Below are 15,465 nucleotides of genomic sequence, written 5' to 3' on the forward strand. Positions count from 1 at the left end.
CACACACCGCACAAACACTAAAAAGGAAACTTACTATATTCTATACACAAGAATATATATAAACATCAATAATGTTTAAATATATTAAGTATAAGAAAAGGTAAGTTAATGGCCGTCAAGCGAGGATGGGAGCGGTGACATCCGTTCGCCATCCGAGCCAAAAGTAAGGTGGAGTTCGCACAGTGTGTGTGTGAGGGGAGAGGGGTAGCAAGCTACCCCTCCCTACCCCTCGCTAACTAGTGGAGGGGTAGTAAACCCTCGTTAAAATGATTATGGCTCGTCATTCAGCTACGCTGAAGTAATTACCCCAAGTAAATAGCGTGGTTTGTATTCCAGTTATGGGACAAAGTAAAAATAAAATACAAGACAACAAAAATATCAAATAATAAACTAGTTATTCTTACCTGGTAGTGAGAATGAACTAGGGGGACTTGATCATCAAGAGCATGTCGACTCACATTTCTTGTCTATAAAAAAAAAAAAATATGAACATTTAGTATCTTTTGATACGGTGCCAACAGTAAAATTAACATGACAAATTTGGAAGTAATTTGTATTTTTCCTAGCATACAAACCTGGAGCTCTTTAAAGTGGTATTACTGTTATGTGAGTCGACCGACTCAGCAAAACGGCAGTCACGAGAGCCCAAGGGTTCAGCGTGACGAGAGTCGGCAGGCTTAGCTTAATCAATGTTGTGAGACCACTAAAGGTCAACACAATGGGAGACCAAAACTTCCGTAACGAGAACATGACGGATGGCATAAGAGCTCAAAGACTCAGTGAAACCATAGTTGTGAGAGTCTCAGAGCTGAGAGCAACCAGAACCTAAAGGTTCCAAGTAGTGAGAACCCGAAGATTCAGCATGACGAAGGCCGGAGGGTCTCACAGAGTCACAAGAACCTGAAGGTTCAACATGATGAGAACCCGGGGGCTCAGCTTAACCAATGTTGCGAGACCCCGAAAGATCAACGCAATGGGAGACCGAAACCTCACTGTCATGAGAACCTGAAGGTTCAACGTGACGGATGGCATGAGAGCCTGAAGGCTCAGCATAACCATTGTTCCGAGAGCCCGAGGGCTCAGCGCAACCGGAACCCGAAGGTTCCATGTCGTGAGAACCCGAAGGTTAGTGCAACGGAGGTCCGAAGGTTCAACATAACGAGAGCCCAAAGGCTTGAGATCACGCCAGCCCAAAGGGTGACTGTCATGCGACCCCAAAGGGTCAACATAAGCAGAACCCACAGGTTCAAAATGACGTCTCCTCACAGCCCGAGGAGTAGAAAGTCCGGGATGCAGAGGGTCACAAATCCCTCCACCCTAAGAACCTCTGAAGAGGAACGTGAAGCCGACTCCGCCCAAGGGAGAGACCGCTCCAGCTCGAGAGCTACCTCCCCTGAAGGAAGTTTTGATCTCCCGAAGGAAAACTTAGCTTAAGGCAGGGCTCTACCTCCGCCCCTGGAGGAGAACCGTAAGTGTAACGCAACCGGTGATGCCCGGTGGCGATCTTCTCTCGTGAATGAGAGACGTGTTCCCCTGAAGGGGAAACCTGCCTCTGAGTATGCTCTGCCACCGCCCCTGGTGGATCAGCGACATCCTCGGCTTTGGACACAGACTCGAGGTCTGACCAATGGGCTGCAGCGCCTGTGACAACCTACTGCTCTGACACAAAAGCTGATAACAAGCTTTCTCTCCTGAACGAGAGGAAAGTTCTCCCAAGGAGGACATTGCCTGGAATGGGTTTTCTCCAAGCCCAGAGGGATAGAGCGTAGGCGAACGAAATATGTTGGTCACTGAACAATCTCTCGCGAACAAGAGAGAAGTCCTCCCGAAGGAGGCCATCGCCTAGGACAAGCTTTCTCCCAGCCCTATAGGAAAAAACATAGGAGTGCGACATAATTTAGTCACTGAACAATCTCTCTCCCGAACGAGAGAGAAGTCCCACCAAAGAAGGAACTTGCCTTGGACTTTGATTTTCAGAGCCCCATGAGAATCACACTCTTCAGCGACGAGATAGCCGAAGCTGATCTTTGTCGAGCTGTCAGCAAGTGTTTCCATAAGAGGGGAGGTTGCTAAATGGCCGAAGAAGAGAAGCTTTCCCTCGAAAGGGAGAGCAGCCCAACTCCGGGGATGGTTAACTCTCCCTCGTACAGCTCATGAGCTGCCACAGGTTGTGCAGGACAGTGACCGGAGCGGTTGAATCCATAGGAACAAATGGCCCTGCTTTCTATGACGGCTGCTATCTGAGAAAAAATAAAAGTTATGATGAATTACAATCCATAATTCCGCTGCAAAAAATAGACTACCCCGGGAATAACCCAACATTCCATTGGAAGGGAATTCCTCGAGAGGGAGCGGACAATTTTAAGGCTAAGCACTCCCTCCGCCATCCGAGAAAGGCCATTGGCCCATCGCCAGCAAGGGGAGCAGAGACGAGAGCTGAACTCTGACCATAAGCCTGAGGTTGTGTGGTGCAGCATGTGCCCCCCCACCCTTCTATTGATGCATCTGAGAAGAGCATCAAGTCCGGGGGGAGGATGAGAAAGTCAACGCCCTTTAACATATCTTGTCTTCCACCCACCACTCCACCACTTGAGGTCCGTCCGCTCCTCTGACCAGAATGTTCATGGAATCAAAGGCCTGATTCCAGTTGGACTTTAGCCCCTAAGGGAGGGATCATATCCTCAGGCAACAGTTGGAAACTAGATGTGCCAGTAATGATAGGAGCCTAAGGAAAAATAGCCACCTCTGGGCAAGAAGTTCTTGTCTGAGGAATGGTCCTGTGACCTTTCTAAGCTTCACTACTCAGGATGGCATGGATCCCTGGCCTAGGAACCTCTGAAGGGTTCTTAGCCCTCTTGCCTACAAGAAGCTTACCTGCAGGCAATATCGGCACAGGCCTCCAATTAGGAAAATGGTCTGGGTGTTGTTGTGTGGGCGACTGTTGTCTCTGGGGTGATGGAGGCTGATGGGACTGGAGAGGTTGGTGAAGATCTCTCCTGGCGGGATGTTTACCCTGGGGAGGGAAACCTTCTGCAGCCAGAAACGGCGATGGTACTTCGTCCGATGACGAAGCAACCACAGGGGCGAGGCGAGACGGGCTCCACGAGAAAGGAAAATGGCGAGAACCCTCTCTAGTGTGAGACGCTGACATGTCATACGCTAACACTTTTACATGAGACGCTCATCTGTCACGCGGTGCAGCATGAGGCTGAACTGGAGCACAAGGAGGAACCAAGGGGGAGGAGCTACAATGGAGCATAACTCCAGGTTGGGCGAACCATGAAACAAAATGATGAGGACCTTGAGATACCCATCACCGAATCCTGTAAGGATGGTCACTTACAGGATGAGCGCTGAGAGACCCACAAGGCTCAACATAGCGCCAGTCAAGCAAGCCCGAAGGCTCCAGGCGAGAGGACGAAGACTCTCTGATGAGAGTGAAACTCAGCATGAGGAGGGTCATGAGAGCCAACAGGCTCAGCGTGGCAACGTATAGGAGAGGACTCCAAGCCACGAGAATCCGAAGGTTCAGTGTAGCGCCTAGACTGAGAGACTGCAGGCTCAGCGTAATCAGAGTTGCATGACCCGGAAGGGTGAACGCAACGGGAAACCGAGGTTTCTCTGTCGCGAGAGCCTGAGGGCTTAGCGTGATGAGAGGCATGAGAGTCCGCAGGCTCAGCATAACCGGTGTTGCGAGACCCCGATGGGTCAACGGAACCGGAAACCGAGATTTCCCTGCCACAAGAGCCCAAGGGCTCAACGTGATGAGAGGCACGAGAGCCCAAGGGCTCAGTGTAACCAAGATTGTGAGACCCTGAAGGGTTAACAATGGGAAACCAAGGTTCCCCTAACACGAGAGACCAAGGGTTATGAGAGGCACGAGAGCCCTGGGGCTTAGTGTAACCAAGGTTACGAGATCTCAACGGGTCAACGTGACTGAAGGCACGAGAGCCCGAAGGCTCAACGTAACCATCAATATGAGAGCCCGAGAGCTCAATGTAACTGGAACCCAAAAGTTCCAAGTCACGAAAACCCAAAGGCTCAATGCGACGGAGTCCCAAAGGTCTCCCAGGGTCACAAGAACCCGCAGGTTCAACATGACGAGAGCCCGAAGGCTCGGGATCACGCCAGCCAAAAGGGTGATTGTCACGAGACCCCGAAGGCTCACGATCACGCCAGCCCAATGGTTGATAGTCACGAGACCTCGAAGGGTCAACGTGAGGAGAACTGGCAGGTTCAATAACCTGTCTCCTCACAGCCCAAGGAGGAGAATGACCAAGATGGAGAGGGGTTACGGAACCTTCCAACCTACGAACTTCCGGAGAGGAAAGTAAAGTTAACTCTGCCCGAAGGGGGAGACTGCTCCAGCTCGAGAGCTACCGAAGCAGAACTTCGCTTAAGGCAAGGCTCTACCTCCGCCCTTGGAGGAGAACCGTAAGCGTACGGGGACCGCCGATGCATAGTGGCGGTCTTCTCTTGCAAACAAAAGGCTTGTTCCCCTGAGGGGGAAACCTACCTTGGAGAATGCTCTGCCACCGCCCTGGTGGGTTAACAAAATCCTCGGTGTCGGACACAGACTCAGGGCCTGACAGGTGGGCTGCAGCGCCTGCGCCCACAGAAGGAGGATCAACTTCCGCAAAGGAAGGAGATGAATGCCTTCTCTCTGCTCCCAATTAAAGGAGTTCTCACAGATGTTTCCTTCGAAAGGGGACCAATGACGCCCAGCGATAGCCAGAAAGATGCAATATCAGAAAAGGAGCAGGCAATCCCTGGGGGAAGGGAAGGAGCTGACTCGCTAGGGGAGTCACCGCCGGCACCTAACATGCACGGTTGACCTGGGGTAACCAGGCCTGCGCTGCTGCTCGGCTGTATCCTGGAAGGGCCTGGCTGATGAGCAGTTTCGGAAAGAGAGTGGGGGGTAGAAGAACAAGCTCTTGATTTCTTCAATTTTGAGGAAGACCCTGAAGGTTAAAAAGCGAGCTTAGACTTCTTCTTCCAATGCCCAAACCTCTCCCACTGGGAGGCAGGCCACTCCCGACACTGATCGATCGTAGGTGTCATCCCTCAAAGACAGGTGGCCCCGCCAAGCCGAGCACAGCAGGTGAGGGTCTGTCTCAACGGATGACATAAAGGTATCGCGTGTGCGGCCCTTGGGAGTAGCAAATGTCGGCATACTGGGACTGCAGTCACACACACCTGAAACAAGAAAAAAAAAAGATTAGTCAAAAGCAAAAGTGGTTACTCAGCTGAGAGGTGTGAGTGAGCGGGGCAGCCAGACTACTCCATCTCCAACTGCTAACTAGCAGATGGGGTAGTTATCTCTTGCTAAAATTGTCTTGGCTTGTCTTTCAGCTATGCCGAAAGTAATACCCCTATAAATAGCAAAGGGTTTGTATTTGTGCCAGAACAAAGAACTTTTTAAGGTACTCTCAAATTTGTAATACTAGTTGGTTCCTATGCATGTAACATTTCAAGACTTCTATGGCACCTCTTGAATAAGTATAGATGAAAAACTTATGATGCACCCATCTTCCATTGTTTAAGTAGAGAAGTCAATTGCTAATAAAATTGTGGAGTTCAGATGTAAATACTGATGCTTCACTATGTACAGTAGTGAGACCTGATTTATTTTGTCTGAGGACACTGCAGCACAGCCAGAACTCAGAAGATTTAGAGTCAGGAGTATATGTATTTACATCTAACACAATGAGATCCTTTTCTTTGAATATGTTCGAAGGTGACTAGAAGTATAGCTATACTGTATTTCTTTTATAAATGAAAAAGATGGGAGTATATGTTTGTGTTCTCTATGATCTAAGGTGGAGGAAAGAAAGATGGTTGAATAAGGGTCATCTTGATGTTTCTAGATTGTAGTACAGTAGTACATTTGCTCTTATGGGGAATGCTAGTTCATTGGAGATAAGGCTTCAAGACACTACCTTCTTCACTGATGCATCAGAGGAAGGGTGGAAAGTTACCATTGATTATCTTCACTTATCAGGGATGTGGACAGAAAGAAATCTTACCTTCACATAAAATGCCTGGAGCTTTTGGTATTATCTGAGGCACTTCAAGCTTGGGAGTTGCTGGTGATTTAAAGGCGGGGCAGTGTTTATAGACAACACGACAGTGCTGGCTTATGTTGGGAAACTGGGGCATGGAGGTTGGATTTCTCTCAATAAAAAGATGGGTCTTTAGCCTAAAAATGATATTTTGATTATAAAATAAATTTTTGAATATACTTACCCGGTGAATATATAATAGCTGACGTCTCCGACGGCTCGACAGATTCCAAAAACTCGCGAGCGATCGCCATGAAGGTTGCGGGTGTGCCCACCAGCGCCGACTATCGGCCAGATACCGCGTATACTTGTAAACAGCTCCAGGTCTTCTCAGTCCCCTAGGTCTCTATCGGGGAGGAAGGGAGGGCCTTTAATTTATATATTCACCGGGTAAGTATATTCAAAAATTTATTTTATAATCAAAATATCATTTATAAATATTAAACTTAGCCGGTGAATATATAATAGCTGATTCACACCCATGGTGGTGGGTAGAGACCAGTATTAATACAATAAAGGTGTATATGCTTAGAGTTTTTGACAGTTATATCATAACAAAACCCAAATAAATATAGGTACCTGGTAAGGAAGCTGACTCTGACGATTACTCTGCCTTGTTAGTCCGCTTTCCTCACGAAGCCCAGCCATCCTCTCAGGATGCTGAAAGACTCCCAGGAGCTGTTATATCCAGGGCGGCAACCCATACAACAGGACCTCATCAAAACCCTTAATCTGGGCGCTCTCAAGAAACGATATTTGACCACCCGCCAAATCAAAAAGGATGCGAAAAGCTTCTTAGCCTTCCGTACACCCCAAAACAAGATTAAAAACATTTCAAGAGAAGATTAAAAGGATATTGGAATTAAGGGAATGTAGTGGTAGAACCCTCACCCACTACTGCACTCGCTGCAACGAATGGACCCAGTGTGTAGCAGTCCTCATAAAGAGTCTGGACGTCTTTTAAGTAAAATGAAGCGAACACCGACTTGCTCCTCCAAAAGGTCGCGTCCATAATACTTTGCAGAGATCTGTTTTGCGGCCACGGAAGTTGCTATCGCTCTTACTTCGTGCGTCTTGACCTTAAGCAAGCAACGATCTTTTTCACTTAAGTGAGAATGAGCCTCTCAGATTAAAAATCTAATAAAATACGATAAAGCATTTTTAGACATAGGCAAAGAGGGCTTCTTAACTGAGCACCATAAGGCCTCAGATTCACCTCGTAAGGATCTGGTACGAGCTAAATAAAACTTAAGAGCTCTAACTGGGCACAGTACTCTTTCAAGCTCGTTGCCTACGATCTCTGATAGGCAAGGTATATCAAAAGATTTAGGCCAAGGACGAGAAGGCAGTTCATTTTTGGCCAAGAAACCGAGTTGAAGCGAACATGTGGCTTTATCTCTAGAAAAACCGATGTTTTTACTAAAGGCATGGATCTCACTGACCCTTTTAGCCGAAGCCAAGCACACTAAGAAAAGCGTCTTGAGGGTGAGATCCTTCAAGGAGGCTGAATGTAATGGCTCAAACCTGTCGGACATTAGGAACCTTAGGACCACGTCTAAGTTCCATCCAGGAGTTGCCATACGACGCTCCTTAGAGGTCTCGAAGGACTTAAGGAGATCTTGGAGATCTTTATTATTGGACAGATCTAAGCCTCTATGTCTGAACACAGAAGCCAACATGCTCCTGTAGCCCTTAACCTGTTAACCGTCTCCGACGTCATATGCCGTCCTCCATTTTCTTTGCGCAACCGCACTTGACGGCATATGACGTCCACCACTTTAGAAGATACTTTCAAGGTGTCTTTGACGGCATATCACGCTCATACGTATAGAAAACGAAAGGAACATCGTCTGGCAACACCCTCGCCAAATCTGGTAATCATTGGCAACTGCGTTCACTCGATACAACGTTTAGTAGAACTGTTTCTTCAGTACGCATTTGGCGTTCGGCTGAGACGGGTCTCCTGTATTTTTCTCATCTCCCCGCTACCCTCCCCCCTACCCTTCACGATGAGCGCTCGTAAAAAAATTACGCTATCAGAGGAGGAAATACGATTTATGATTGAGGAAAGTACTGATGGAGAAGAAAGTACTGATGGTGAAGAGGAAATTCAAGATGAGAGTGATAGCTCCACGTGCTCTAGTGAGAATGAAGATGAATTTTCATCGAGTGATGACGAAAACGTTTTGCCGTCTGACTGGACGAGGAAAGGAAAGAGCAAGCTTCCCTTCACATTTCGTGGAGATAGTGGTGTAAAGTTCATCATCATAGATAAGGAAAATCCAATGGAATATTTTGCAAAATTTTTTGATGAAGAAGTTATTGATTATCTCGTGACAGAAACTAACAGATATGCAGGGGAATTTCTAGATGAAAATGGTGATAGATTATCCTCACAATCAAGAGTAAATAGGTGGTATGATACAGATGTGTGTGAAATGAAACTGTTTGTAGGCCTACTTATTTTGCAGGGCATTGATTCAAAGTTAGAAAATTCAATGTATTTCACATCACGTGAAAGTATTGCTACTCCTTTTTATCGGAAAGTGATGAGTGGTCGCAGATTTGATTTGCTGCAAAAATTCCTGCATTAAGTAGACAATGCAACCATAACAGATGGGCCTGGAAAAAAGACAGCTAAAATAAAACCATTCACAGACCTTATTTTGAAGAAGTTTCGGGAAAATTATATTCCAAGAAAGAATATATCTATCGATGAGTCTCTGATGGGATGGAAGGGGAACCTCTCATGGGTTCAATATATCCCAGCAAAGCGGAAAAGATTCGGTATAAAGTTTTTTGAACTTTGTGAAAGTAGCACTGGCTATATATGGAACTTTTGTATTTATTCAGGTAAAAACACAAAATTTTTGGATAAATACAAGAATCTTCCTGTGACATCTAGAGTTGTTATGTCTCTTATGGATCCTCTTTTAGGAAAGGGATATTGTCTTTATACAGACAATTTTTATACTAGTCCCACATGCAGATATGCTTGTTGACAATGAAACTGAAACTGTTGGCACTCTGAGACTCACGAGAAAAGATGTGCCAGCATTTATAAAAAATGCTAAACTAAAAAAAGGTGAAACCGTAGCAGCATTCCGAAACAAATCAATGGTGTTGAAATGGAAAGACAAGAAAGACGTATGTGTTCTGAGTACTCTGCACGATGATTCCATGAAAATTGTAAAATCTAGGAGAGGACATGAAAAGTCTAAGCCAAAAGCAATTGAGGACTATAATAACAATATGGGTGGTGTTGATTTATCAGATAATCTTATGGTACATTTTTCAACAGCAAGAAACAGGCTGAAAAAGTATTACAAGAAGGTATTTTGGCACATGCTAGACATGTGTCTCCTAAATGCTTTCATTACGTACAAAATGCTTGGTGGAAAGTTTCCAAGACGGGAGTTTATAATGAGGCTAGCTGAAAGAATGGTGTCTACATATGCAAGAAGAAATAAGGATGCAATAAGAAGACCAACAAGACTTGTTGCAAAGCCTTCACGCTTATTTGAAAGACATTTCCCTGAATATTGCCCTCCTACCAAAAAAAAAGCAAAAACCACTAAAGAAATGTGCTCTTTGCAGGAAAAATGGCAAAAGGAAGGAAACATCCTACTGGTGTAAAGAATGTGATGTTGGTTTGTGTGCAGCACCATGTTTCAAAGAATGGCACACACAGGAATAAATAGAACTGGAATATGAGAGGAGCAAAGAGATGAATGTCCCCCTTTGTGTTTTTTTTTTTCTTTTCTCTTCCTTGATGTTGGCTACCTCCCATAATTGGGGGAAAGTGACATGGTATATAGATAGAATAGGAATACAAAATAATAAATATGTTTTGTTCATGATTAAAATAAAAATGTTTATTTGCAATTTTCTTTATTTCCTCAGATATTTTCTACGTAATTTGTTCATTATTTCAACAATGACTGAATATGTATATTTATGCCAAAAAAAAATAAGAAAATAAATACAAAAAATCATAAAAGAAAAGTAAACAAGTTCATAAGAAATGAATAATACAAAAATATAAGAAATCATGCATTTTTTTTTTACCTAATTTCTTCATTATTTCAACAATAACTAAATGAGTATATTTACAAAAAAAAAAAAAAATAAAATACAAAAAAATAATAAAAAAAAAAAAGTAAACAAGTTCATAAGAAATGAATAATAAAAAAATGATATTTTAATTATAAAATAAATTTTTGAATATACTTACCCGGTGAATATATAGCTGCAACTCTGTTGCTCGACAGACAAAAAAAAAACTGTACAAAAAAACTCGCCAGCGATCGCTATACAGGTTGCGGGTGTGCCCATCAGCGCCAACTGTCGGCCAGATACCAAACTCCATGTAAACAAAGACTCAATTTTCTCCTCATCCCACTGCGTCTCTATTGGGGAAGAAGGGAGGGTCGTTTAATTTATATTCACCGGGTAAGTATATTCAAAAATTTATTTTATAATTAAAATATCATATTTAAATATTTAACTTAGCCGGTGAATATATAGCTGATTCACACCCAGGGTGGTGGGTAGAGACCAGTAAAATATGTTTATATTTTATGAGCTAAGAGTTTTTATTTCATTTTAGAAGTTATCAAAATAACAAAAACAAAATAAATAGGTACCTGGTAAGGAAGTCGACTTAGACGATTACTCTGCCTTATAAGTACGTCTTCCTTACGGAGCCTCGCGATCCTCTTAGGATGCTGACAGACCCCTAGGAGCTGAAGTATCAAGGGCTGCAACCCATACAACAGGACCTCATCAAACCCCTAATCTGGGCGCTCTCAAGAAATGACTTTGACCACCCGCCAAATCAACCAGGATGCGAAAGGCTTCTTAGCCTTCCGGACAACCCATAAAAAACAACATTTCAAGAGACAGATTAAAAGGATATGGAATAAGGGAATTGTAGTGGTTGAGCCCTCACCCACTACTGCACTCGCTGCTACGAATGGTCCCAGTGTGTAGCAGTTCTCGTAAAGAGACTGGACATCTTTCAAGTAAAATGACGCGAACACTGACTTGCTTCTCGAATAGGTTGCGTCCATTATACTTTGCAGAGATACATTTTGCTTAAAGGCCACGGAAGTTGCTACAGTTCTAACTTCGTGCGTCTTCACCTTAAGCAAAGTTCGGTCTTCCTCACTCAGATGTGAATGAGCTTCTCGTATTAACAATCTGATAAAGTCTGACCAAGCATTCTTTGACATAGGCAAGGATGGTTTCTTAACTGAACACCATAAAGCTTCAGATTGGCCTCGTAAAGGTTTAGTACGCTTTAAATAGAACTTAAGAGCTCTAACAGGGCATAAGACTCTTTCTAGTTCATTGCCTACGATATCCGATAAGCTGGGAATATCGAAAGATTTAGGCCAAGGCCGAGAAGGCAGCTAATTTTTGGCTATAAAACCAAGTTGCAGCGAACAAATGGCTTTTTCTGACGAAAATCCGATATTCTTGCTGAAGGCATGAATCTCACTGACTCTTTTAGCCGAGGCTAAGCATACCAGGAAAAGAGTCTTAAGAGTGAGATCTTTCAGGGAGGCTGATTGTAACGGCTCCAACCTGTCTGACATGAGGAATCTTAGTACCACGTCTAAATTCCATCCAGGGGTAGCCAAACGACGCTCCTTGGTGGTCTCAAAAGACTTAAGGAGGTCTTGCAGATCTTTATGTTGGAAAGATCTAAGCCTCTATGCCGGAAGACCGATGCCCACATGCTTCTGTAGCCCTTGATAGTGGGAGCTGAAAGGGATCGTCCTTTTCTCAGGTATAAGAGAAAAACAGCTATTTGAGCTACAGAGGTACTGGTCAAGGATACAGAAACTGACTTGCACCAGTCTCGGAAGACTTCCCACTTCGATTGGTAGACTCTAATGGTAGACGCTCTCCTTGCTCTAGCAATCGCACTGGCTGCCTCCTTCGAAAACCCTCTAGCTCTCGAGAGTCTTTCGATAGTCTGAAGGCAGTTAGACGAAGAGAGTGGAGGCTTTGGAGTACCTTCTTTACGTGTGGCTGACGTAGAAGGTCTACTCTTAGAGGAAGACTTCTGGGAACGTCTACTAACCATCGAAGTATCTCGGTGAACCATTCTCTCGCGGGCCAGAGGGGAGCAACTAACGTCAACCTTGTCCCTTCGTGAGAGGCGAACTTCTGCAGTACCTTGTTGACAATCTTGAACAGTGGGAATGCGTAGAGATCCAGATGTGACCAATCTAGGAGGAAAGCATCTATATGTATTGCTGCTGGGTCCGGGACTGGAGAGCAATAGATTGGAAGCCTCTTGGTCAGCGAGGTTGCAAAGAGAACTATGGATGGTTTACCCCAAGTGGCCCAAAGTCTCTTGTACACATCCTTGTGGAGGGTCCATTCGGTTGGAATTACTTGCCCTTTCCGACTGAGACGATCTGCTATGACGTTCAAGTCGCCTTGGATGAACCTCGTTACTAGGGAGATGTCTTGACCTTTTGACCAGATGAGCAGGTCCCTTGCGATCTCGTACAACGTCAGTGAGTGGGTACCTCCTTGTTTGGCGATGTACGCCAAGGCCGTGGTGTTGTCCGAGTTTACTTCCACCGCTTTGCCTCGAAGGAGATACTCGAAGCTTTTCAAGGCCAGATGAACTGCCAACAGCTCCTTGCAGTTGATATGCATGCTCCTCTGACTTGAGTTCCACAGACCTGAGCATTCCTGACCGTCCAGTGTCGCGCCCCAGCCCAAGTCCGATGCGTCCGAGAAGAGAACGTGGTGGGGAGTCTGAACAGCCAGGGGAAGACCCTCTCTTAGGTTGATATTGTCCTTCCACCAAGTCAGACAAGACTTTATCTTTCCGGAAATCGGGATCGAGACCGCTTCTAGCGTCTTGTCCTTTTTCCAGTGAAAAGCCAGATGGTATTGAAGAGGACGGAGGTGTAGTCTTCCTAGTGATACAAACTGTTCCAGGGATGACAGCGTCCCCACCAGACTCATCCACAGCCTGACTGAGCAGCGTTCCTTCTTCAGCATCTTCTGGATGGATAGCAGGGCTTGATCTATTCTGGGGGCTGATCGTCATGTTGTTCAGCAACGTCCTCATCAGATAGTTCTTCATCCGAAAACTGATGAGGAAACGGCAACGGAGTGGGCAACGTCTGGCTCGCTGAGTTCGGTCGCACTGGTGCATGCGTGACGGAGTCGGACGTAACGTCATGGAACTGCTGCACAGTCTGTGAACTGTCAACAACCATGGGTGCGCGAGGAAGAACAGCGTCCACCCGAGACTGTCTAGACCGTCTGGGTTGTGCAGTCAACACCATACCGGGTTGCTGAGGTTGACGCACTGCGTCAAAACAAGTCACCTCTGCTGGTTGTTGAACGTCCTGAACGTCAACAACCACCTCTGAGCGTCGCTTAACGTCAACGTGCGGCTGGCAACCCACACTGGGTCGCATCGGTGGAGGAACCACCTCAACTGGTAGACGCGAGAAGGTTACCTCAGCGTCAATAGGACGCACAACCGACCGGTTGGAAGGTTGTTGGCCAGAAGGTTCGGCAGCAACCTTCTCCGCATTAAAGTCCTCTATCAAGGACGCAAGCTTGGACTGCATGTCTTGCAGCAAAGCCCATTTAGGGTCTACGGGAGCAGGTGCGGCAACAGACGGGGTTAGCGACTGAGGCGGTACCGCTTTCCATCCCTGAAAGCCTTGTTTATGCATGACATAATTGTACAGCAAAACTTCAAAGGCTCGAAAACAGCTGTGAAGTTGACCTGTAAACAACTTGGAGCGTCTCCTGGTCAGGCGCCAGGGAGAGTCTACGAGATTTGAGAAGTCTATCTGGGCAGAGGCAGGAATTCCCAAGCCGAGAACTTCTCTCGTGTCATATCAGACTCTCGCTCTATAAGCCAGTTTAAAAGAAGGGAAAGCAAAGGCTGTATCCCCCAAACTCCTCCTGGTGATAAACCAGTCGCCTAGCAAACGTAAAGCTCTCTAGGAGAGCGAGAGAGCAATAGCTTATAAACAACGGCTTCGAAGTAGCTAGGCCTAGTGTAAGCTCTGACGTTTAGGCGAACGAGGAGCAGCAGTTACAAAAAGATCCGGACAAAGATCCTTAAAAAAAATCATCATGATTTAATTAAAGTCCATAGAGGGCTAAGCAGCTTTAGGCTCCTCTCCGTCTGACAGAGTCCTCAAGGGAATATCAGTAGGAGGGGGAACAGCAACTTCCTCATCTACAGGAACCTTGTCCGATAAAAGCTGAGTCTCAAGCAAGGGAGAAACCTACCGTGGTGGCAATGCTTTACAAGCAGAGTCCACACGCACTGGTGCATTAGTAGCAGACTAGGATGCAACGTCATGTAACTGCTTGACAGTCTGTGAACTGTCAACAACTGAACTGTCAACAACAACAGGTGCGTGGGGACGCACAGCGTCCACTCGAGACTGCTTTGACTGCCTAGACTGAGCAGTCAAAACAACTCTAGAATGCGGAGGTTGACGCACAGCGTCAAAACAAGTCAACTCCGATTGTTAGCGAACGTCCTGAACGTCAACAGGAGCATCAGCAAGTGGCCTAACGTCCAAATGTGGCTGAAAATCCACACGAGACCGCATCGAGTGTGGTTCTAAACAACCTGACTGACGTGACTTAGCTACGCCAACGTCAACAGGATGCACAAAGGAACGTTAGGTTGGCTGAAAGCCAGGATATCGATGTGATAAACGGCTAGACTCAACGGACTAATCGGCAGAATAGTCTACCATAAGGGAGGCAAGCATATTCTGCATGTCATGCCGTACAACCCATTAAGGATCAACGGAAATGGTTGTGGTAAGAGACGAGGGTAACGTCTGTGACCGCAACACTATGCCAACAAAAAAGACTCTCGGAGTCTGTGTTACGCTTTTGTTAGGCGGCGAGCAGTTTTCCGATGACTGCATAGGGTCAGAGCTGTCCTAATGGCTGGAACCAGGACGCTGGACCTGTCCTGAAAGGACTGACTTTCGCTTAAGGGCTTCGAAACCTTGTTACAGGTTTCTTATGCGAAAAGCCTTCGGATGACGAGGAGAAAAACGTCTCTCTCGCCTTATGGTAGGGGAGATCTTGGTAAGATACACCCGATACCATAGAAGGAAAACGTCTGTTCGCTGGTCAAGGCCTCTCGAACCCATAAGTCGTTCGACATTACTTCTCCCCTAGGCTTGGGAGCATGCAAGAGGTCCCGGACTAGGTGAACGACAGGCACGAACAGACGAACCCTCGGACGCAACACTGTAACACTTTGCGCAATATCACTTTATCACTTCGATTTTCTGTTTTGCACTTATTTCACTGAAATCGAAACTTTTACTGATTTCTACCTGAAGCACGCAATTCTACCCTCATCAAAAGGTAGTAATTG

The 15,465-nt window shown here is 45.8% G+C and overlaps 1 protein-coding gene across 1 annotated transcript in view; it reads right to left on the reverse strand.

Moving 5' to 3' along the window:
- Window positions 1–15,465, reverse strand: part of Blos4 (biogenesis of lysosome-related organelles complex 1 subunit 4) — a 126,994-nt gene that overhangs the window by 46,769 nt on the left and 64,760 nt on the right. Inside the window, exon 3 of the mRNA XM_068362197.1 lies at window positions 405–467. Within this exon, the coding sequence (XP_068218298.1) occupies window positions 405–467 (63 nt within the window). The remainder of the gene's footprint in view (window positions 1–404; window positions 468–15,465) is intronic.

The sequence above is a fragment of the Palaemon carinicauda genome, chromosome 38 (genome assembly GCF_036898095.1).
Source record: "Palaemon carinicauda isolate YSFRI2023 chromosome 38, ASM3689809v2, whole genome shotgun sequence".
Taxonomy (NCBI): domain Eukaryota; kingdom Metazoa; phylum Arthropoda; class Malacostraca; order Decapoda; family Palaemonidae; genus Palaemon; species Palaemon carinicauda.